The sequence below is a fragment of the Coturnix japonica genome, chromosome 11 (assembly GCF_054131305.1).
Source record: "Coturnix japonica strain WE chromosome 11, WE-NBRP24, whole genome shotgun sequence".
In the NCBI taxonomy this organism is placed as follows: domain Eukaryota; kingdom Metazoa; phylum Chordata; class Aves; order Galliformes; family Phasianidae; genus Coturnix; species Coturnix japonica.
Window position 1 is genome coordinate 9,026,494 of NC_140673.1, and position 22,006 is coordinate 9,048,499.

Here is a 22,006-nt window from a genome sequence, read left to right on the forward strand (position 1 = left end):
TGTTTTGCTCCTGTTTGAGTCCTATGATTACACACAGCTTTTCCTTTGTTATATATCTCTAAAAGAAGCCTGGCAGAGATACAGTAGTCAGCATCTATATCCAAGTTCTGCCACTGATTTCAGTGAACTCCAGTTTAGATCCCAGATGTCTTAATTTTTGAAAATACCTGGAGCATTACTTTTTGATGTAAAATATAGGTGATATATCCAAGGGTTCTGGTACTCAGATCTTTAGCTCTCATTGAGACTCCTACTGAATATATTCATTTGTATTTAGGCTCTCTTTCTGCATCCATTTTTTTCTTTTTTTTTCTTTTTTTTTTTTTTTCCTTTGGATATATTTGATGTATCCCTGTAAAATTAATATTTAATTTAAAGAGCACCTAGCCCAATCCAGTGTCTTTTACAGTAAGTATGATCTAGTGCATCTTTTTCTGTAATATTCATGAAACTTGGAAATCAAGGCTAGGCATCATGTTACTCTAATAGAGGACTTTTCTTATTTAAGAATTTCATCAGTTCAGAATGAGCAAATAGCCTACTAGAATTTCTAGGGCATAAATCAACTACTTACCAATGTTAGTATGTGTATAAAATATTATTATATTAATTTGATAAATTATAACCTTTATAAATAAACACTCTCAGACGCACATGCAGTGTCCAGTTTACCCACTGCAGTGCGCTTTAATGTGACTACATAATGAACATCAAGTACTTTATAAGACTAGAAAGGTTACAGCACTTTCATTCTTCAGAAGTGAAGCTGATTCTTGGTTTTTGTATATGATTTCTCTTGCCCCAATGAAAAAGCCTTAAATTACTTGGTTGCCATACTGTGCGGGTGCTCTAAATCCAACTAATTGTATTTTTGAGTTTTTAGGCCTCCCTGAATCAGTCATATAAAACAAAAGAAAACAAGAAACTATTTCACATTTTAAAGTAATAACAGTAATTGAGGGCATGAATCATTCCTTACATTCTTTTCCAGCTACAAACAATTTCTGTTGGGAAAAGAGCCATATAGTATCGACAGTGACAACAAATTGTATTGTCTGGTGAACATCTGTTTCCGACTCCCACACTGATATTGCAGGTTGGCTACCTCTGAGTTAGTCCTCGCAGGCTGCCCAGCCTCAGAGGAACTGGAAATTACTGGTACGTTCAACTTTTATTATTGGAACACAGGAAAACTTTATCATCATGCTGGGAAGTCCTGTATCTTTTGAAATATTGTAAAGAGGGTTATGTTAGCACAGAAAGCCACGCGTAATAGTTTTTACGGAGGAGAAAAGTGGCTCCTGTGTTCATCATGTCCCTCAGGATATGCAGATATTCAGGTCTGAGATAAAAATGTCGGACATTTATTTTTAATAACACAATAAATTAAAAAAAAGGGACAAGATTCTGTCAGTCTTCCTCAATATGTAGTATTGTGTTCCATAGGCAGTATCTCTGAAAGCCAAAGCACAGCTACTACAAGGCAAAGCAGGCTGGGCATTAGTGTGAGTTGCACAATCCAGCCCTAGGGAATGGTGGTCTCAAAGAGAGAATGGATCTGTTCTGATTGATATTTATTGCACCATCGTACTATGCAAGCATCCTATAAAAAAAGACTGTGTTAGCTAGCTAAAGCTATAACTGTGTTTGTTAAACAAACACAGATCTCAGCAATGTTTTCAAAACTGAGAGGAGTTTGTTAGAATGATCAGTGCCATTTTTTTTTCTTTTCTTAGTTATGCCACCATTTATTACTAGGTCCAGAGTAAGAGGTAAAGTCTTGTTTGGCTGCGATAGAGAAAAAATGAAGTTGTATTCTGTATAGGCAGTATGTGCCAGTTTGATAATGCCCCAGCACCTGATCCGTCAATACACAAGCTGGTGTTGGGGTTAGCTGCTGAAAGCTATTGTCTTCTACTGAAAAAGGGAAAGAGAAACTTCACTGAAACTCATATTAATTAGAGTGGCCAGCATGCAGGGGAATCAAAGACAAAACATGCAGAGCTCCCACTGAAGTCAAGAGGAAAAGAGTACGCCTTAAAGGAGAGGCATGTGAATGAAAAGTAAATGCTGTTCAATGTTGGCAAATGAGCTAACCATGTAAACACTGCCTTTGAGGCACAGCATTTCCCGCTGCAAATACTCCCACTGAAAGTTCATTCTTAGGAGGGAGCGTTGTCCTTGACTACGCTTGCAGAAGAAGTACCTATCTCAGCAAGGACAGATCAAAGTAAAATAATTGCTACATGCATATTTCTACTAAAGAGTTATTATTCTTGTCGCTGTTCTTGATACTTACTCTGTGTTTTAAACAAGGACCCTTGTTTTCCAAGTACTGCACCACAAAGATTGCTTTCTGATGCTACTCCTTTTAGCAGTTTTGGATTTCTCAAGGCATAGCAAGGCTGGGAAGAAACTTAGTAATGAGTCCAATATTCCAAACATTGTTGGGACACTCAGGGTCTCAGCCTCAAAGGCAGAAAATTGTCTAGCCTTGCTTTTCACGTGCAATATCAGTGCAAATGTACCTCTCAAAACAATACTCCAGTAGTATTTGTGAGTAGCTGTCTTTCTGTCTCACTTTCTCCATATAAAGGTGGGAGGAACATTGCTGACTGCACACTGGTTACAAAGCTCTTGTAGAGCTGAGCACAAGCTGCAGCATTAGTTTTGGCTTCCACTTGCACACCAGATAATTTGTTTTGATGATTTTAACTGAGCTACAGGAGTAGCAAGATGGAGTGCAGACTGCAGACCTGCCTGATCCACCCACTCTGGACTCAAAGATTTCCACCTTTTCCTGAAAGGCTGGGCAAGGACTAGAAGAGAATGTTGGTGAAGCACACCGGGTGTTGGTGAACTGCTGCACTCACTGCAGGTCTGTGCAGCCCACGGCCACTAACAGCCCCAGTTACTACTGCCCATGTACTGACTGTGGTGCTAACACTAAGGAAAAGAAAAGCCAGCAAATAACAAAAAGGGGATTTAGGAATAACGCATAGCAAATGAAACTAAAACACTTGACCCAGGCAGCTCTACAGAAGAAAACAGGAAACTGGCAGATGCTGTGAGTGAAACTGGAAATGCGCTATTCAAGATCTTAACTTGCACTTCTTACATGGACACAGTTCTCATCAGCCTCAGTGAACTTTTCTTCCAATAAGCAAACAAAACCAGGCCTATAAGCACAGCTTGACTTAACACTGAACATCACCATATGCAAGACTGGCTTCTTCAGCTCTCTGTTTAGGAGCGGCTGTAGGTGCATGTTTATTTCCTCATACAGGGAATTCTTGCCACTGCACGGAGAGCTTCCCAGCACTCTGTTGCTCCCATAGATATTTCCCCGCAAACTTTTAAGAGCTATGAGATATGATAGTGGATGACCAGACACCCCTGGTGCCCCCCAGGGGGGCTGCAATGAGTTGGTTCGAGGATGGTGAGCCATGACTCAGCACCAGCAGCCAACGCTCATTGCTCAGCACAAATGGCAGGAGTGCAGTAAGTGCTCCCTCCCAGGTAAATACCGAATGGTATCCAGATGAAACAAACTGAGGGTGCTGACTGTAACACCAGAGTAAGGACACAACTCTCCGTCACATCCAGTGTCACTTAGATGGGACGATGTTTCCTGTATTCAGCAAACATGCCACTAAAAGAATTTCCTTGGCATGGAGACAACGTGGAAATGTCCTTTTAAAGATCAGTTAGTACCAACAGAACTCATGAGCTAGCTGGAACCATTTCCTATGCTATGGAAAGAACACTTGAATAAGGCTAACCAAGACATTTCACCCTCCCCACCTCCCCCCTCCCCATCTATTTCTGGATGTCTTCTTTTGTTCACCCTTTGCTAATTATAGAGGCCTTGCTTAGGTTATATTTATAGCCTTAAAAGAGTTGCCTGACTTTTAGAACACTTTATTCATGTATATTTCCTGTGTTTATTGTTGCCTTTGCTAATTTTTTAAATTAAATTTACTTGATCCAAGATTTTATTTAGCAACGAATATCAAAGTAAGTTCTCTTTCAACAAATGAAGAGCTGTATTTAGATGCAAAAAAACAAAAGCTTTTTGCTATTTCTGAATTTCTGAAGAAAAAAGAAACAAATTTAGTTTCTTTCCATTTCAGAGCGATGAGTATGATGGGCAATTCCGGAACTGGACACAATGAATCCCCTTCTTTTTTGCATTATATTTTGCTAGCTCGTATCTCTAAATGTATGTATGTATATAAACTATAACGGTTTCTTTAATGCTTGGGGTGTTCCCATGACAGTGTTGTTTATCTGCCCAACCTGCACCTGCAGCCCAGAGCTACAGGAGTAGAAGAAAGCCCTTCAAGATGTCCACATGAAATTGTAGCTTCATTTTCCTACTGGAGCCGTTCTTTCTTCAGCTCCCTTTCTTAACACCTGCTCTTTCATTTGCTCGGGAGTTGCTCTGCAGACACGCCTGTAGCCACCAGCAGCACCGTGCAGGTGGTCAGCGAGCGGTTTGCTCCTTGCTGCCCGTCCGGCCTGCAGCATGAGATGCGCGGGGTTGGTCCACGTGTTGGATCCTCGGTAATGAGGGTCAGACCAAAGCTTCCTTACTTATTCTTTTGTTCCTCGAAATGCTCTTCTTGTTATTTAAAGGGCTGTTGGAATGTTGCTGTTGAATTGAGTGCTTTCTTCTTGCACCAAAACTCGCTCTTTGTTGAGGCTGTTTTTGCACCTTTGCCTACAGGTGGGGGGAAGGTAAGCAACCGAATTTTGTTTGCAGAGCACGGAATTAACCTTTGTTTCCATTTATAAGTAGTCTGGCATGGATTCGGATACTTCTAACCTGAGGCTATGAAATGGAGTAAGCTGTGACAGCCTGATACGTGACCGACATAAAGAAACGTGTGGCTGTACTTTGGGGTACCATCAAATGACACACTCCCCCGGATGCAGGCAAGCTGCTCATTTAGGCAGCTGAAAAGCTGCTTGTTAGTGCAGACTGGGCAAAGTCTGGGAGCTGAGAAGCAACGGACTGAGAAGTTTCGGTGCAGTTTGCTCTTCTTGGTGTTACTGCTGCCATCTGAAGCTTTGTTTTATAAGAACTTGTAAAAGGAAAAGACTGAATTCCTCTGCTGTGTTCCTGTATATATAAAGCTGTAGAGTGCATTTAATGCTTTGAGTTGCTATTTGTGGGTTTTTTTGTTTTTTGTTTTTTCAGATGTTGTGCTTGTACAGGACTGCCATGTGGCCGTACCTGTTGTTCCTTTAAGCTGTGGCTATTCAGATCTCTTCATTTTGACTTCATAAATCACACTTCCCTTTGCTTTTTTTCAGCATTTTTCAGCCCTAGGGCTGGGTGCATTAGGTGAACTGTTGGCTCTACTGTGCTGAGTGTGCAAAAGTGACCATCACTGATCTGGAACAGCTCATCTCTATATAAGAGAGTATAAATTATCATGGATGTATATTATAGAGCTTTGGCAGTGTTAGTAGGAAGTCAGAGTGACTTCAGTATGGCTAATAGAAGAATATCCTTATATCTAAACAGCCCGGATACATTTATAGAGGCTTAGGAACTGTCTCATATGAACAGAAATTGGTGTACGTAAGCACTGTATTAGGATGACATGAGTGTCATACAAAGGCACTGGATCTGAATGAGACTATTTCCACAGAGCTAAGAGCCATGATCTTCCCACATAAGACTTACTGCCTGCTTCTAAGAAATGCCATAATTTGTAAGATGAGGGGAGGGCTAATTCTGTGGCAGGAACTTCCAAGTTCTGTGAGCCATCATGATATGCAAGTTATATGCAGCAGTGTTGGTAGTTCTTTTTTTTTTGAATACTGCCCTGTAACAGTGCATTTGGTGCTGTACCTGGATAATCTGGCACTGCTGTCAGTTGTTGCATGCTTCTAATAGTGATCCTGCTCTTTTGAAGGAAAAAAATAAACTCTGATGTTAAACTTCCATTTTGTATAGCACAAATGGCACCAAGTTGCAGATGGTTATGTCAGTGTGGGTCATCCTTCCTGCCAAGCCTGCAGTGTGAGATTCAGGCTATCTAGCAGTAGTGGCTGCGGCTACAGACCTCCCTGAGTCCATACTGCAGCCTGTATCTATGCTTGCTGTAAGCATTAGGATGCTCGTTATTTTCTCTCTAGTAATAAGTTGCAAAGTATTGCATCATGGCTGTGGGAATGGAACTAAGCTTGCTGCAGTGAACTACTGTGGGAGAATTCACTTGCCTATTAGAAGTGACAGTCTTCCAAAAAGCACCCACAGCACCAAAAGCACAGTTGCTTCGTCTCAGCTTGCTGCTGAACATCAGCCATAGGAAAGTAACTAACTGCAGAGTGCTGAGTTCAGCCTCCTGCTATCAGAGGTGACAGCAGCATATGGCAAAGTAGACAGCTTTGGCATGAATGAGCATAGGGGACTATTGTCATCTTCTTAGAAAAGGCACCAGAGGCTTGGAAATGAACAAGCGGTTTAGAAAGGCTACCAAACAGCATCCCTGCATGCTGCAAAACTGCACTGAGTTGCAGGCTTTCTTCAGAAGTCAAGAAGATCATAATGTGGACTTCTAACAGAGTGGTCCCTACAAGTTTCAGTGGGGCAGCAGGTATAATTCCATGCTTCGTTAAGCCTGGCTTTGCTGGTGAGGCTTCTTTCCTTTGCAGTCATTTCACTATTTCTTCCCACATAATCTCAAAAGAAATATCTTTTTCCCGCTATGAAGAACTTAGTTAAATCAAATCAGTGTTTCTAATGAAAATAATTTGTTGGCTCAGTAAGATGCATACTTTCCCATTTCCCCCAACACATACAAAGTTTGAGAAATGGTGACTTTTTTCAGATACCAGTATGCTTAAACCAGGCTAAACATCAGTAACTCCGTATGGCACCATGCTCTGCAGTCAGGCTGCTGATACTAAGGAAAATCCTCAACCTCAGTTTCTCATTGCTTCCCCGAGTGAAAGAATCCTATGGCAGTTTTATTTCATCAGCTATGTTAAGTTACATTTCCTGCCCTGATAAATGCATGCTACAAAGTCCAAAAGCACTTCAGGTTATCAAATTGCCTTTGATTACTTAAGTCGAAATAATATTTCAACCTTTCATCACTCTGAAGAAAAACTTTTAAGGTATTCCACTACCGATAATTTTTTATTTTCTAAAGAATAAAATTTCCCTCATCTCTATTAGTTTGGTTTAATAATTCCATTTCTGTACCTCAATTCATTATTTTTTCTGTGCACTTTTTGATATTTAATCTCATGGAGACTGAAGTTTGAAATTAAACTCCATATATTGAATATTATTACTATATTTGTCTAAATGTATTTTATGTGACAAGAAAGACTCCAATGCTTCTGTGGACCCAATTCACACTATTTTAAGAGATAATTTGAAACTCTGCTAATATAGTTGTGCCTTTGAGAAATATAAAACTACTAAAAGCATCTGTTTTCTTCTTAGCTGCCAAAACATCTGGATTGCCATCATGCAGTGGAAGTCCTACAGACAGGGCCCTTTGGAGAAGTGCGGTTAAAGCATCGCTTCTTTGAAAGACGCATTTACAGCTAATGGACAGATGTGTACTTACTGTCCCAGAGCTGGTGCTCTGACATCAGTGAGCGGCCTAAGTCGACTGGCAAACTCGGTGAGTGGTTTTAGGATGAACTTCTTCAACATGAAGTATGCTGGCCCTTCCTGCAATCATTCACTAATTGGGCTTGTGCTCACATAGTACTTTGACCTATGACATCCCCACTAAAATAAGCAAATAAGTCAAGGTAGTATTTTTATGTGAGTCACAGGTTCTTTAGTGCCTTTTTTATAACTGTCAACGTTTAGTGAATTTTCTGATCCTCAGCCATGTGAAAGTATCCTGTGGACTGTTCTCCAGTGCAGGCTCTGTTTTCTTCTGCCTCAAGCAGAGACTGCTTGCTTTTATGGTTTGAAGAGTACTTTGGAAGTAGTTGTTGAATTTTCCCTGCTGTGAGCTGATGAGGAAAGACCGGTCCCCAGGAACTGTCTGCATCTTCTTGGGGCCAGATAACGTTTGGACTCAAGAAACTCTTACAATATTTTCTTTTTAGCTTTGTACAGGGACCTTTCACATGACTCAGACAGCTGGCTACAAATCTAACATCCCTGGGGCATTCCTGAGTTTTCATAGCTGAGGATAAGATGGATATTACTTTTATATTTACTAAGCTTTTGGCAACTCCAGAACAGCAAACAAAGGTCTTCCTCACTATTAGTACTATCATTGTAATTGGAGGTTTTCTTGTTCATGTTTCATCTGTACAGAAACATTTGTTTTGATGAAGAAGCAAGAATTATGTGATATCAAACCACATTTCTCATGTAATTACTAATTGCAGAGTGTCCTCACTCCACGGACAGGTGCATGTTTGAGATTTTAGCAGATGCTGAAATGCAAGTTATTAGACTGCAGCTTGCTGCTTTGGCTCTTACTCTGGCATTGTTACTCATTCCAAATAGTTGCCTTCGTTAATGTTCCCATTAATTTCTGATACCCAATATGAAGATGGAAGGTTCTGCACTTTACCAAGTATGATCTTTACATTACATACTTTTAGAACTCATATAAGGGTAGCTTTTAATACTTTAAGTTGCTTCATGATTTGAAGCAGCTGAAATTTTAGTCTTAGATCTGCTAATACACCTTTTTATCTTATCTGCAATCATCTGATGGTTCAGTTTTTATGTAGAAAAGTCAGAATAATAGGAAAATACTTCAAGCAAATATATGTTTCTTTTCTGCATGTAGGTGGGGAGCAAGTTAGCTGTTTTGAAAATCTATCTGCATCTTCCTCATAATTACCTTTTCCTTCCTTCTGCATTTAAAATCTGCCATATCCTTAAGTCCTTTTTTAACTCCCCACAGATACCTGTGTTCTCCAGAGCAACCTGAAATAGCTGTTGCTACGTTGACGGGAAGGAGCTGACAACATGAAGTGACAACAGAAAGGTCAGGAAAAATTTCAGTTCTGATTCTCTTTTCTCAGCTGCAAGGACTTACTGCTACCTGGTACCATTAATAATGCAGTGGCTGATCTAAGTGCGCTGATAGAAAAGCTGAAAAGTTGGAAGTAGTTGTAACTTAGTTCCTAAATGACGGGCTTCCAAGTGTGTTGATACTGTTCTGGAATGCTGTGCAATTTAGCAGATGTTGTCCAACTAAGAAAAATGAGCAGGCTATGCCACAGGGTACAAACTAACTGGAGGTTCTACGATATCAAGGGCACAAATACTGAGGAGAAACCATTGCCTCTGATAGATGCAGCCAAAGCCTGTATGCTGTGAGTTTCTAGAACACATGTATTTCTAGAGGTCTGTGTGTACAATGGTAGTATGCGTATACTGTGAGAGACAGGAGCTATTGATGGGCACTTTCTCAGAACAAATTTCTGCACCTTTTGTGTCCATACTAGTAAGCATGCATTAGATGAAGAGTATCAACCAGTCTGAGGTTAGAAATTAAGACCATCTCTAAGGCTGTTCCCAGCACAGCATGTTGAATGCCAATAAAATCTGCTTACAGAGTAAGCAACAAAACTGTGAGAAATAACTATTACTCAAATATCTCTCCACATCATCACTTTAATCATAACTGTACTTTTAAGGCAGATCGAGATAACTTAAAAACCCTTACACTGAATAATATCTCTGCAAATCTCAGTAACTTTTTAAAGTGATCACTCCAACTTGAAAAGCTTATCGGGTTCAAAGTTCCCGGTTCCTGACTTTAGGACATAGTCTCTTGGAAATGTGTTCTGTTTGTCATTCTAATCTGAACATTATTTAAAATGAGAAGTATGGCTTACTAAAAGATTATAAGCAACATCTGGCAAACAAAGACGTGACAGTTTTTACCCCTTTTTAATCCATTTTCTTTCCTCCCCCCCAGTAACTTCCTCTCTTCTTTCTCTTAATTTAGGCTCAGTTTATAATAGTTCCTTCAATCATTGTCATGAAAACATCTGAGAACAAGTGGAGTTGTATAAACAATGTATACAGCTCACTTTTCTTGCAATCATGGACTTCATTTCTTGTGTCTGAATCATTAAGGCTATGATAGAAATACTGCTGTGGCAAGCATCCTGGCTGCAGGTCTTTCATGGGCTCTCCCCTCTGTGCTCTTGATATAGGTAGACTCAGTTCTCAGTGAACTTACATAGTTGTGGTTTTATTTGGAGGAGATTTCTGCACCAGAGGGCTGTGCATAAGGATTGGATGCACTGAGTAGTCCAGCTGCCTTATGTTCATAATGAAGAGCCTGAAGGTAATTGTAGATGATGTAGATTACAGGAGTCCCCAGTGTATCAGTGGTGATAAGAACTGAATGAGTCCTTAAGATACTCTTCCTCCTTGCTATCTGTGATGCGTACCTTGCTTACAACTTAGTCTTCATAGTTAACTACACGTATGCATACAAAATAATTGCCACATGACAAAGTTAGTATCCAGTATGCACTTAAGTAGGGAGTGAACATAGATGGGCAGAGATAAGTTGCTACCTCAAATTTGTTACTTGAGGTAATAAGATAATTATGTAAATGACTGCAGAATGGTAACAGACATTCTACTCGAGTACAAGGCAGAGAGAGGCTGTGTAGAGGGAAGGAGTAAAATTCATTCTATTCCTATGGAGTTAAACAACTATTAGGATAAACAGTAAAATACAGGAGAGTAAAACTAAAATCTGATACGGCTTATTGCAGACTAAGATGAAGACAGGTACCAATTTCTCCCCATAACAGATTGCTTACTTAAAGCCAGATAAATGAGAGATGCCTAGGGAAAAAAATAAACCATGCTTTCTTCCTCAAAGTACAACATTAAAAATCATCTTTCTTTCTTAAATAATATAATGTGAAATTGTTACCTACCTTAAGTTCTCTAAAAAAGATGCTACTCCTAGCCCACTCGACGATGGAGAATAGGGTTTGGTCAGCCATTTTACACATAAGCCCAAATGTGTTGAGCTTCTCGTGTTTGCTTCTGTTGGCTTGCTCTTGCTGCAGATATGCCATGATCTTAGCTTGGACTTGTGGTTCGTCTGGCTCACATTTCAGGAGTTCCAATATCAGATGTGGAATACTTGCTGGTGAGCTTGTTTGATAACCATCCATGTATGAGTAGCCCATTATTGACTCTGGTGAGCTAGTGTAAGGGTCAGGGTACTCGGACTTGATAGCACGGCTTGGGAAGTGGCCATATGTTTGGTAACCTTGCAAGCTGCCGTGGGGTGGCATCGTCATACTAATTGGAGAGGTTACAAAGGGGCTTCTGTCATAGTCTGTGGGAGGCAAGGCAGTGTGGTTCAGAGGTAGGCCTTTGGAGGCAGAATGGATGTTCTGGATCGCAGAGGATATTGTCAGGTCAGTTGGCATAGCTTGGATCACCTGAGTCATGGCTTCCAGTTTAAGTCCATTTGCTCGGATAAGAGCTTTCTTCTGCTGCTTCAGCGCCCTGTCTCTCTTGTACATCGGACCAAACTTGTTCCTGCCGCCACGCATTCGGTCAGCTCGTACAGCTGTCAGGGGAGAGGAAGAATTATATCATAATGAAAACTGGAAATGGACATTCTATAACAAAACGTACATTAGGACAGAGCATAGATACAGACATGTAACTCCTTGGTTTCTTTCATTTTTTTCAAATTCTAAGTTGGATTTACTCCAAAAGAATTTGTCGTTTGATTTAACAAGTACCACTTATTTCTGATAACTGAAATAGCACGTGCACATTGCTAGCTTGGAAGGACTGCTCATTACAGTGATTAAGACACAGGGACAGACACAGTGGTTGGCTACGGGAATTTCACACCTGCTATGGGATCATGTGGAGATCTCACCGTAGATTTGGTTTTATGTCAGGGTATTGTGTCACTAAGAAACAAGGGCTGGTGTCCAGAATATGTCTGAGACATATCCAGTAGACCACATTGCCTCATCGCAGTCATTCCATTAAAACATCTGAAACGTAAATTGTGAAACGTTCAGTAGTCACGAAGAAGAGAACATCTTTTTTTCCTGGCAACAAGGAACTATTTCCTTTGGAGGATTCTGTTCAGGCTGGTGTGTGACTTTTAAGACATTTCTAGGTAGCTGAACAGCTCTACAGAAATGCGCGGCTGCAGTTGTAATGTGCAGAGAGAAGCTGTCAGCCTGCTGCCTTCCACGTAGAGGGAGGAAGTGACACAAACTATTGGCACTGTTTTGGCTTGTAATATCTCTGGAATTAGAAATAATTAAAACAAATCCACGTCAACAGCTGCCTTGGGAGTCACGCTGGTGGTCTGTGTCACAGCAGTGACTGTCACTGTGCTATAGGTGTAATGCAATAGTGAGGGGCTCTTGCTAAGCCCACCTCGCCCAACGGCAGTCCCACTGAGAGAGGAACCTTTGACAGCTGGGTGACATGTGGAGACTGCTGAGATTGCTGGAGGTTAAGTTCTTGAGCTTTTTATCTTAGGGATTAGTAGAACATTAAAAATTTATTCTGGATGCTGGATACGCATAATACTGTACATTATCATAAGGACTTTAACGCTTAATGATTCTTTATTTTTTTAGTGCCTGGTAATTTATGAACAGGACTTTAAGGCTGTATATATATCACTATCAGGGAAATACACGTATAAATGTCATGAGGATTTACAATTACGGAAGCACATGTTGTTAACAGTTCTCAAAAGAGAGGAAAAGAAGTTGTATGGGTGTACAGCAAAGGGAGCTGGAGTACACATCTAAAGCACCTCTAAAACTACATGCACCTTACTTATGTTTGCAGTCAAAATGTTCCTAATAGTGCTGCTGAACGTTGGTTTTGAGTGAAATGTAGAAAACTAATTAAGTCACAGTGCTGCCAAATGTAATTAGCTTTAAATCTGCATACACAGTATCCTTCCAGGTATCCAGAATTAACGGCTGCATGGCACATTCTACAAGCAAATGCTCTTGGTGTAACTCCTACAGAAATTAGGGTGTATTGCATGCAGTCACGGAAGCAAGAAAACTGGACCTGTATCATTGTCCACAAGTGAGAGGGGATAAAAGTAGTTTATGCATTTTATCCTTATTCTCTACCAGCAAGGAGAAAATGACTCCCAACATCTGGTTATTCTATTGCTTGGATTTGGATGTGTGTGCAGGGTTTGGGATGTGTAGTGCAGTGTCAGTGGTAGCTGAGGCTGTGGGCAGATAGAATAGTGCTGAATTAATCAGGTTGCAGAGGGCTGATTATTGTGTTCATCTTCAGTTATAGCAACAGTTTTCTTCTGCCAAACTCAGGTGATTGGAACTTGTCCTTTATGGCTCCCTTAATGGTTTATTGTATCCCTTGTTGGTCTGATTCTTCCTTGTCAGGTGTCTCGAGTAAATGCAATTTCAGCACGAAAGAATTTAGAAAGATGTGCTCGGTTAAGTAGAAATGCTGTCTGTTTTGAAAGCTCAGTTTGTTTTATTTATCAATGCTAGAATCAATTTGAGTCTCACATTTGAATCTCAGGGACACTTTTACATTTTCATTTATCATAGGGTATTGTATCCTCTTCATTCCTTTCTGTACAGGACAGAGCCACATGAAGTAAAGCAAGTATACTTCAAAGTCCTGGTTCTTTCATTGGTAATACCATCTCAGGTGTAGCATCACAAAAAAATATAGGGCATGACTTGAGAAGTTTTTGGTCCTTAATCCCCAAAGCAAGTCGCTGTAAGAAAGGACTTGTACATTCTGTCTCTCTTTTTGTGCCATATTATCAGAAGATAATACTATAAAAAGAACCCTGGATAAAATAGAAGTAAAATCACATCACTCTAACAATGAATTTCTGAAATCTAGATGCCTCTTACATATTTAGTTTAATCTAAATTAAATCCTTTCATAAAACAGCAGAACTAATTTCCAGACTATCTAGAATCCTTACTTTGCAAGCTTGGAAGTACGGAAATATAGTATGTACATACATGAAAATGGAGTGTGTGGCTTTGACAGGTTTTCGGAGATGTACCTTTTACTTGTTGTTGTAGGAAGCCACAGTCACACTGAACATAAGGCAGCTTTTACTACAACTTGAAAAATGTGATATATTGTGTAATGCTTATAAACAGGTGTTTATCGTAACACATACTGCTGCAGTTGATATGAGCAAGGCTGGGGCTCTTACCTTCTAGCTTCATTCCAACGCTGAGGCATTTCTGAAACCGGCAGTAAGGGCATCGCTTCCTCTGCGTTTTGTCAATCTGGCAGTTCTGGTTTTCTATACACGTGTACCTCTTGTTATTCTGGACTGTCCGCTTAAAGAATCCCTGCGTGGTAGATAGAAAAGTCAGCCCTTCTGCTCAAGTGGCCTGTTTCAGCATTTCACTGCCCAGAAAGGACTATAACATATTTGCCAGACTCCGGTCCAGAACTTATGCAATTCTAAAGTTGGTTTTAAATGAAAGTATGACCAGACCCTACAGGAGCTTCACTTGAGCCTAGGGCTCTGCCTTTTAGACTTGCATCAAAGCTTAGCAAGAGTGGCTGTTGGCACAGCGAAAGGAGAGGCTGGGCAGCTCCTTCTGCATGGGTTAATTGTAAAATAAGTGTTCCCTTCAAAGCAGTTCTCTGTAAAATAAGCAGGAACGCTGTGGCAAACATAAAACAATACGGAATACCTCTGGTGAATGTATATCCCAGTGGTGCGTGCTAAAGGCATAAGTGCTTGTTATTCAATTCTCATTGATTATTTTTTTAATGAAAATATAATGTGCCAAGTTAGTTTTGCCATGCAACTAAGTGTTTTAAATTGCTTTGTTCAAGTCATGGAGCTTCCTCACAGTGCATTACTTTGATGGCTGTAAAGAACTTTGAAATTTTTTACCTGACAAATTAGGCGTGCCATAAATTCATATATATTTAAACTGTAGCATAATAAAACCATGCGAATAAATTAATTCAGAAGTAGTTAAAGGTGGTTACCTTTACAGAAGTCTTAATCTCGAAATAAGGAACAATTTAAAGCAAGTCAAGCATTTATAACTTTGTGTCAGGTGAGATCCTGCAGTGTCTGGTTGGTGTAAGAAAAGCAAAGTCACCACCATCACAGAAATGCACCGTGTGGTACCGAGGGATGGAAAATCGTACAGCTGCACGGCACCTTGTGAAAGTGAGCTGTGCTGAGGAGACTCTTGCTTTGTCCTCCGGGAAAAGAACTAGTCTGAGCATATGTAAATCAATGGAGATCGGTACTTAGGACAGCTAGGAATAAAAGTTATGCTATAACTGCATGGCTTTACAGCAGCAAACTACTTCAAAGTAACACTAAAGCTATGATGGAAAACAGCCCACGTTGTTTCTTCCCTTCTGTGCAAGTGAGATCTCTACAGCATCTCGGTGCTTCATTTTTTTGTGAGAATCTAGCAAGAAGCACATTAGAAATAAGCCCAACTATTAAACATCTGCCTTAGTTTGTCTTTTTTTGTTTATATTTGAAACTTTTTTTTGCCGTGCTTCTGTTTGTATGAAGTAATGAGTACAGAACCTTGCAGCTCTCGCAGGTGAGCAGCCCGTAGTGGTACCCCGACACTTTATCTCCGCACACTGGACACAGCTCCTCCAGGTCTTCGTCGTAAGAATAATTCACCATTTTAAACTGAGACACTGGGAAGAGGAGAAATAGCACGATCTATTAGGATTTACGTTAATGACTCGCTGTTCTCATCTAGTGGAACAGTTCTTTGTAAAGTACAGTGCTGAGAACTGCAGAAAGTTCGATGTTTCAGAGTACAGCTTGCACTGGAACGTGCAACTTTTGCCCAACAGAGCAGGCAAAGCCAAACCCCTCGGCTCCTCACGTTTAGCTTCTCAGTATTTACGCTCACGGAGTGCTCTTAACTCAGCGCGTAGCTGAGGGAATCACAAACTGAGTGAGTTCGTTTAAATCCGAGAGTAATCAGGAACGGGCTTTTAAAAAGTGCAATGAAAAGATGAAGCGTCACCGCCGTATTTAAAATGACTCGGTTCGTTTCCTTTAAAGTTTTCTTTCAACATCAGCCTGCAAATATTTACTTAGCCTAGGCTTGTATCTTACAGCCCAGCACTTTTGTGCCGCGCTGCAGTCAACTTACTTGCTAAGCAGGAGCTCGTGGGCTCGGGGCGACCGCCGCCCCCCGCTCCGCTCCGCAGCCCGGCCCCGAGCCGCCGCGAAGCGCTGCCTGCAGCTCCGGCGTGCCGCGAACGGGCACGGCGTCGCGCTCAGCCTCGGCGCTGCTGCTCGGCCCCGGTGGCCCGGGCGAGGAGCGGGTCCCGGCTCGGCACCGGCGTCCCTGGGGGTCAGGGGCTGCGCGCCCGGCGTTCGGGCCGCTCGGGGAAGGGGCTGGGGAGCCGCCCGGTGGGAGCACGGTGGGATGAAGGCGGGCGCTGAGCGCGGTCGCTCGAGTCGGGCTCCCTCCGAAGAGCCCGCTCGGCAGCTCCGGCGGGCGATTCACGGAAAGCGAGCCCGCCCGGAGCGGCGCCGCCGATTTCCCTCCCTGGACCTCGGGTCGGCGGCGGCGGACGGTTCCCGAGCGGTCGCGGAAGGCACCGGGCGCCCGGCGACGGCGCTCGGGACGTCGCCTCCCTCCCGGTAGCCCCGCGGATGCCGCGGGCGGCGGAGCGACCGTAGTCCGCCCGAAACGCCCCGGGGGGAGCCCGGCTGGGGGCCGCGGGTGCTGCGCGCCGGGGCATGAACCCGCCGACACGCGGCCGGGGCAGCGGCTCCGGGGCGGCCTCGGCACGGCCGGAGTCACCGCCTGCCAGCGGAGTGGGGCGGACGCGGGGCGGCAGCGGACGGGGGAGGAGAAAGGCCCGGCCCCCTCTCCGATCCCGCGGCCGCCGCTCCGGGACCCGGCGCTGGGACCGAGTGCTCTGTCTTCGCAGGAGAAAGAAAAAAATAAAGTGGGAAAGCGGGGGCTTTCCGAGCGCTTGGCGGGGAGCCTCCTCTGCGGGCGAAGAAAGGGGCGGGTGGGCCGCCCCTGGCACCTCCGAACCCCCGGCCCACTCCGCCCCTGCTTCCCTGCGGGCTCCCGGGAGGACATGGGACGGCTTCCGAAGAGCCACGGGGCAGGACCCGCCGCTCGGGGCATGCAGGGGAGGGAGCGGGCGGCGTCCGCTCACGGGGCTGCGGGAACCGATTTCTCCCCGGCCGGTCGAGGCGCTTCCAGCTCGGGCGTCCCGCCGTCACCCGCGGAGGGACCCGGCACGGTGCACCGCACGCCGGGGCTCTTGGCGAAGTTTCGCCCCGCGGCTGCTGCCACCTGCGCTGTACCCGCGGGGTGCCGGCAGCGGCCGTCCCCTCGGACCCCGGGGTTGGTACTCGGGCTGTTCTCCGGGACTTTTCCGTGCCGCTCCTCCGCCGTAAACTTAGCGATAGTTTCGGGCGGAGCGGGGATGGGCCGCCCGCGTCCGTTCCGGCCCACGGCGGTGTCCCCGAGCAGCGACCCGCGAGCGTCTGCACCTCCGGACAAGGCTCCCGCCCGCCGCGGCCGCGCCTCCCGGCCGGGCTCTACCACGGTCCGGCGCCGGTGCCCGCCCGAACCGGGAAGGAGCGAATTCGGAGGAGCTCGAGGGCGGCAGCCCTAAACTTTTTTGGCAGGACGCGGGGGCGGTTTGCAGGGTGGGGAGCCGAGCGTGCGCGGAGGGGGAGCGCCGTGCAGTTCCTGGACCCTTACCTTGCATGTTTTCTGGCATCTGCCCCTGTTCCCCATTCGACCGGGCGAGTCCCAGAGCCTCCGTCTCCACTTTGGGCAGCATGACAAGGCGGCTGCGGGCCGGGCTGGGAGCTCCGTGTCCGTCCGCGGCACCGGCACCTGGACACGGCAGCACAGATTTAGCGGGACCGCGGGGCGCTCGGCGGCCGATGCCTCTTCTTCCTCCTCCTCCTCTTCCCTCCCTCCGCTCCGCGCCAGCCCTTGCCCCGCCGCAGCGGGAGCGCCAAGCGGCCCCGGCCGCCGGGAAGCGCCGCCGGGTGCCCGCGGCCGGGAGAGCCGCGGAGCGGTTGTCGGTCTGCAGGCGGCGGGGGCGGAGAGGAGAGGAGGAGGAGGAGGAGGAAGACCGCGGGGGTGTCGGAGAGGAAGGAGCGACCCCGGGGGCCCGCAGCAGCTCCGCCCGGGGCTCAGCGAGGCGGTAGCCCGGCGCCCCGATCCATGCGGAGAGGCGCAGTGCACGGGAGCGCTCTGCCGCCGCCGGTGCTGCTGGACAGGGTTCCCACCCCCGGCCCCCTCCTCCCTTCCTCCCTCCTCCTCCTCCTCCCCCTTTCCCCCGCCACAAGTGCGGAGGTGCCGAGCCGGGACCTCTCGCCCCGGACCCGTGGGGAGGCGCTCCCGGAGCCTGGGGGCCGCGGGGGGCTCCGGCGAAGGGGGGCACCGACACGGCTCTAGCAGCCAATACGGCGGAGGAGAAACGAGCGACACCCCCGCGCACACACGCGCGCACACACACGCTCGCACACGCTCGCACAGCGTGATCGCCCCCCGCCCGCTTGTTGGCCGGGGCTGCGGGGCCGGGGCTGCAGCCGAACCCGCCCGCTCCAGAGCAGCCCGACGGCCCCCAGACCGCCGCGCACCCGCTGCAGCTCCCCTCTGACTCCCGCGGGATCCCCGGCGCTCTCCTGTCCTCCTGCGGGCGGGGACAGGCAGCGGGAACCTCGGCGTCTGGGGATCCCCGGCCGTCGGGACCCGCTGCCGCCTCTCTGCCCCAGAGCCTGAACGTAGCGGGCGGGAGCTCGCCCTGTCTATTCTGTCTCTTTGCGTCTCCTTTCCCTAAAACTTCTTGCGAAATCTATCGCTGCCGGTTGCATCGTTTGCACAAAATCCGATGCTCCGGCCGAGCCATCGCTTGAGCAACAGCTTCCCTTCCGCGGCTCACGGTGCAGCGAGCGGCACCACTCCCCGCGTTATCCCAGACAACTCGTTTCTCTACGGCGGTGTCTCAGCTGGAGCTGGGCGACCCCGCAGGGCGAGGCGGCCCGTCCCGGTCACGCTGCGGTCACGGCGGGCTCCGGCCGCCCCCACCGGGCGGTGTGGGCTGAGCGTTATTGTCACCTCTGCGAGCATCCGAGACCCCCCTCCCGTGCTGCCCCGGGAGTTCAGTCACCGTTGTGTATATGAAAAGCTGAAAATATTCGGCGCTGAAAACTGCTTCCGATTGCAAATGAGGCGCGGATCCGTCTGCGGCGCTGGGGACCGCTTTTCCCATCGGATGGGACAGATTTCGGAGCAGTGGACCCGTGTTCGAGCTTAAAGCCGCTTGTGATGAACGAAAGGGAGCGGGGGGGAGTGCATCGCGTGTGCCATTTTCTCCACAGTTGGAACTTTCCTCACCCACCGACGGGCAGAGCTTTGCTTAACTGAGTGCAGACCCCGAGCCTGCCTTACACAGACACACAAATGTGTCTGTCATTCCCACTCTGTGCAGGGCGTTGTGGGGCTGGACCCAGCCGGCAGTGAGGCTCGGAGCTTACGGGCTCCTTACGTTTTGCCGTTCCCCTTCGGGATGAAGCCGTACAGGGAAGTTTAGGTCCATGTCACGGCGTTATTGCTCAGGCTGTAACTTCACACCTTAGCATCTCTCCTGCAGCGCGACGCAGAGGCGCGACAAGCCGCGGGACGCGCCAGCGCGGTGCTCAGCGGGGCGGCCGAGAGCTCCCGAGGGGCTGCGCCCATCCCCTGCGAGGAGCGGGCCCGGCCGAGACCGTGAGGCCGCTGGGGAGCATCTCCCCCGGGCCTCAATCACAAACAAGCCCGCGGAACCGCGTTGCCGTGCGTCACCCGCCCCGGCTCCGGGCTGCGGCTCGGCTTTGGCTGGGGCTGAGCGCAGCAACGGCTCCGCTCCTTCGGGCGCCCGTCCCGGGACTCGAAGCTCGGGGCTCGGGCCGGGGGCTGCGCTCTGCGGCGAGGCCACGGCTTCGGGCTCGGTGAGAGGGCGGCCCGCTGAGCCGTCGGGGAACCGCCGCTCCCTCTCCTCTCGGTCACGCCGCACGGGACTAAGTCCCGCCGAGGCGCCCCGTGCCGCTGTTCTCGTGAATTCTGCTCTGAGCAAAGCACCTGCGTTTGGGCGAGAGCTGGGGAAGAGAACCCCGAGGGCAGACCAGGCAGAACGGCCGAAATGCTCGCACCCCGGGCCCGGCCCTGCCGGCGGTCCTCGGGAGCTCCGGTCTCGCTCATGGGCTCAGCATCGTTCTGCCGGGCAGGGATTGGGCAGGCTCGAAGTGCGCTCTGCAGTGCTGCTCTGCCAGCCATCGCTACAGATGAACATACTTTGGAGAGCTTATTACACATCCACGTTTCTCCGAAGTAACAGTTTAGGGCAGTACACATTATAAGTGATACCTGGTCCCTCGTGGCTACGTTTAATTTAACATGGAGTTCCAGCACTCACGATTGCCTTGAGCAACCTTAATTACCCTTTCTTCTAATCTCTTCTCCATTCCTTACCAAGTTCTCTAAACTTTTTTTAAATGTGATTTCTCTCCTGAGTTTGCCTGCCTTGTTCTGACTTTGCCTGAAGGTCTTGATTGACGCGTGTAATTATAATTATAAAAGATGATGGCTCGGGGAGCCTCCAGCAGCCTTGATTAGTACAAGGAGCAAGACCTGGAATATTTTATACTTCCCTATTTAAATGTATGTACATTTACATTAAAAAAAAAAAAACCCACGCAGGCTGATTTTCAATAATTTGAAGCTTCTTCCAGCCCTGTGTGACAGCAGAGGGTTCTGTACGGTGATACTTCAAGCTCCAATTTCTTACAGCTTCAAAGAGGCCGCAGAACTGGGGCAGATGTTGCACACACAGGGACATCCCCATCCCCGGGGATCTGCTGGAGAGCAGCAGGTAGCGCTCCCTGCCACTTCAGTAGGGGGAAGTGGCCCAAAGAAGGTTGGGTTTATGTTCTCAGTAAGCAAGCTGGAGTGAGAGGGAACCTCGGGGGGGTGGGACGACGACATCTGAGACAAACTTTGGAGCAAATGAAAGAGAGAAATGAAAGACTGAAGTTTTCTCTTGAGAAGTCTAAATGCCAAGTCAATCAAGGAGACTTATAAGGAAGTATTTAAGAAGGAAAGAAATCCTCATCCGTTCTCTGCCCTCCCCCATCCTTTTCCTCCGCGTTTGTAGCCCCAGAGTGAATCTCAAGGATCTCTCTCTGTAATCGGTGCCAGTTGTGGGTGAGTCCCTGCCACGGAGCTGGCCGCAGCAGCACCCAGCCCTAGCAGCACCCAGCCCAAGCTGGCACACCTCCCCGCGCTGCTCCGTGCCGCCCCGTGCTGCCTCATGCTGCCCCAGCCCCGGGCAGTGCCCCCATCCTGGCAGTGTGTGACGGAGCGACATGAGCAGCTCCCCTCTGCAGCTGTAACATTTATAATGCGGCTTCTGCTTCATCTCACTCACCTCTCACTCCCAACTTTACGAGACTGTTTATACCAGGAAATATGTATCTATCACAGGCTCCATTCTAATTCTTTTCCTTTCTTTTTCTTTCCCCCCTTTTTCTTTTCCTTATTTTTTTTTCCCTTTTCTTTCTCTTTTTCTTCCTCTCTTTTCCTTCTCCTCTCTTGCCCCATGTCTTCATCCCCGTTGTGTCCCTGCCATCCTCACCATCACAATCACCCCCACAGTACGACAGGGAGAGTTCCCTGAGACCTCTGAAATCGCCCAGCCCATGAGCTCCTCTCATCCCTTTGCCGAGGAACGTTGCGTTTGGCTCCTGAGGATTGAGTAGGGCGGAGGTTGTTAGTGCCTCCGACTCAGGCTTTAGAAAGCAAACTGTCCCTTCCAGAAAACTGCAGAAAGCACAAAAACATACTTTTATTTTTCCATAATGTTTTTGATCCGCTGTCAGCGAATCAGAGGCAGCGATCGGGCTGCAGTGCTTTCTGAAGCAAAGCGCACACCACAGAGGATCACTTTCGAAAGCCTGTTGCGTTTTTTCTGCTGCAAACCATTCACCGCTGCCTTATG

The 22,006-nt window shown here is 46.9% G+C and overlaps 1 protein-coding gene across 5 annotated transcripts in view; it reads right to left on the reverse strand.

The window, feature by feature from the left end:
- Nucleotides 1-22,006, reverse strand: part of NR5A2 (nuclear receptor subfamily 5 group A member 2) — an 80,625-nt gene that overhangs the window by 53,906 nt on the left and 4,713 nt on the right. The window contains exons 1-5 of one of the 5 annotated variants that reach the window (XM_085511087.1): nt 18,612-18,748; nt 17,719-17,856; nt 15,552-15,670; nt 14,193-14,334; nt 10,912-11,558 (exon numbers count right to left, since the gene is read on the reverse strand). In XM_085511087.1, the coding sequence (XP_085367213.1) occupies nt 10,912-11,558; nt 14,193-14,334; nt 15,552-15,670; nt 17,719-17,800 (990 nt within the window). In that variant the 5' untranslated portion in view covers nt 17,801-17,856; nt 18,612-18,748. Of the gene's footprint in view, nt 1-10,911; nt 11,559-14,192; nt 14,335-15,551; nt 15,671-16,137; nt 16,260-17,718; nt 18,255-18,611; nt 18,749-22,006 lie in introns of those variants that run through there. The other 4 variants (XM_015869514.3, XM_085511084.1, XM_085511086.1 and 1 more) reach the window with 4 other exon arrangements.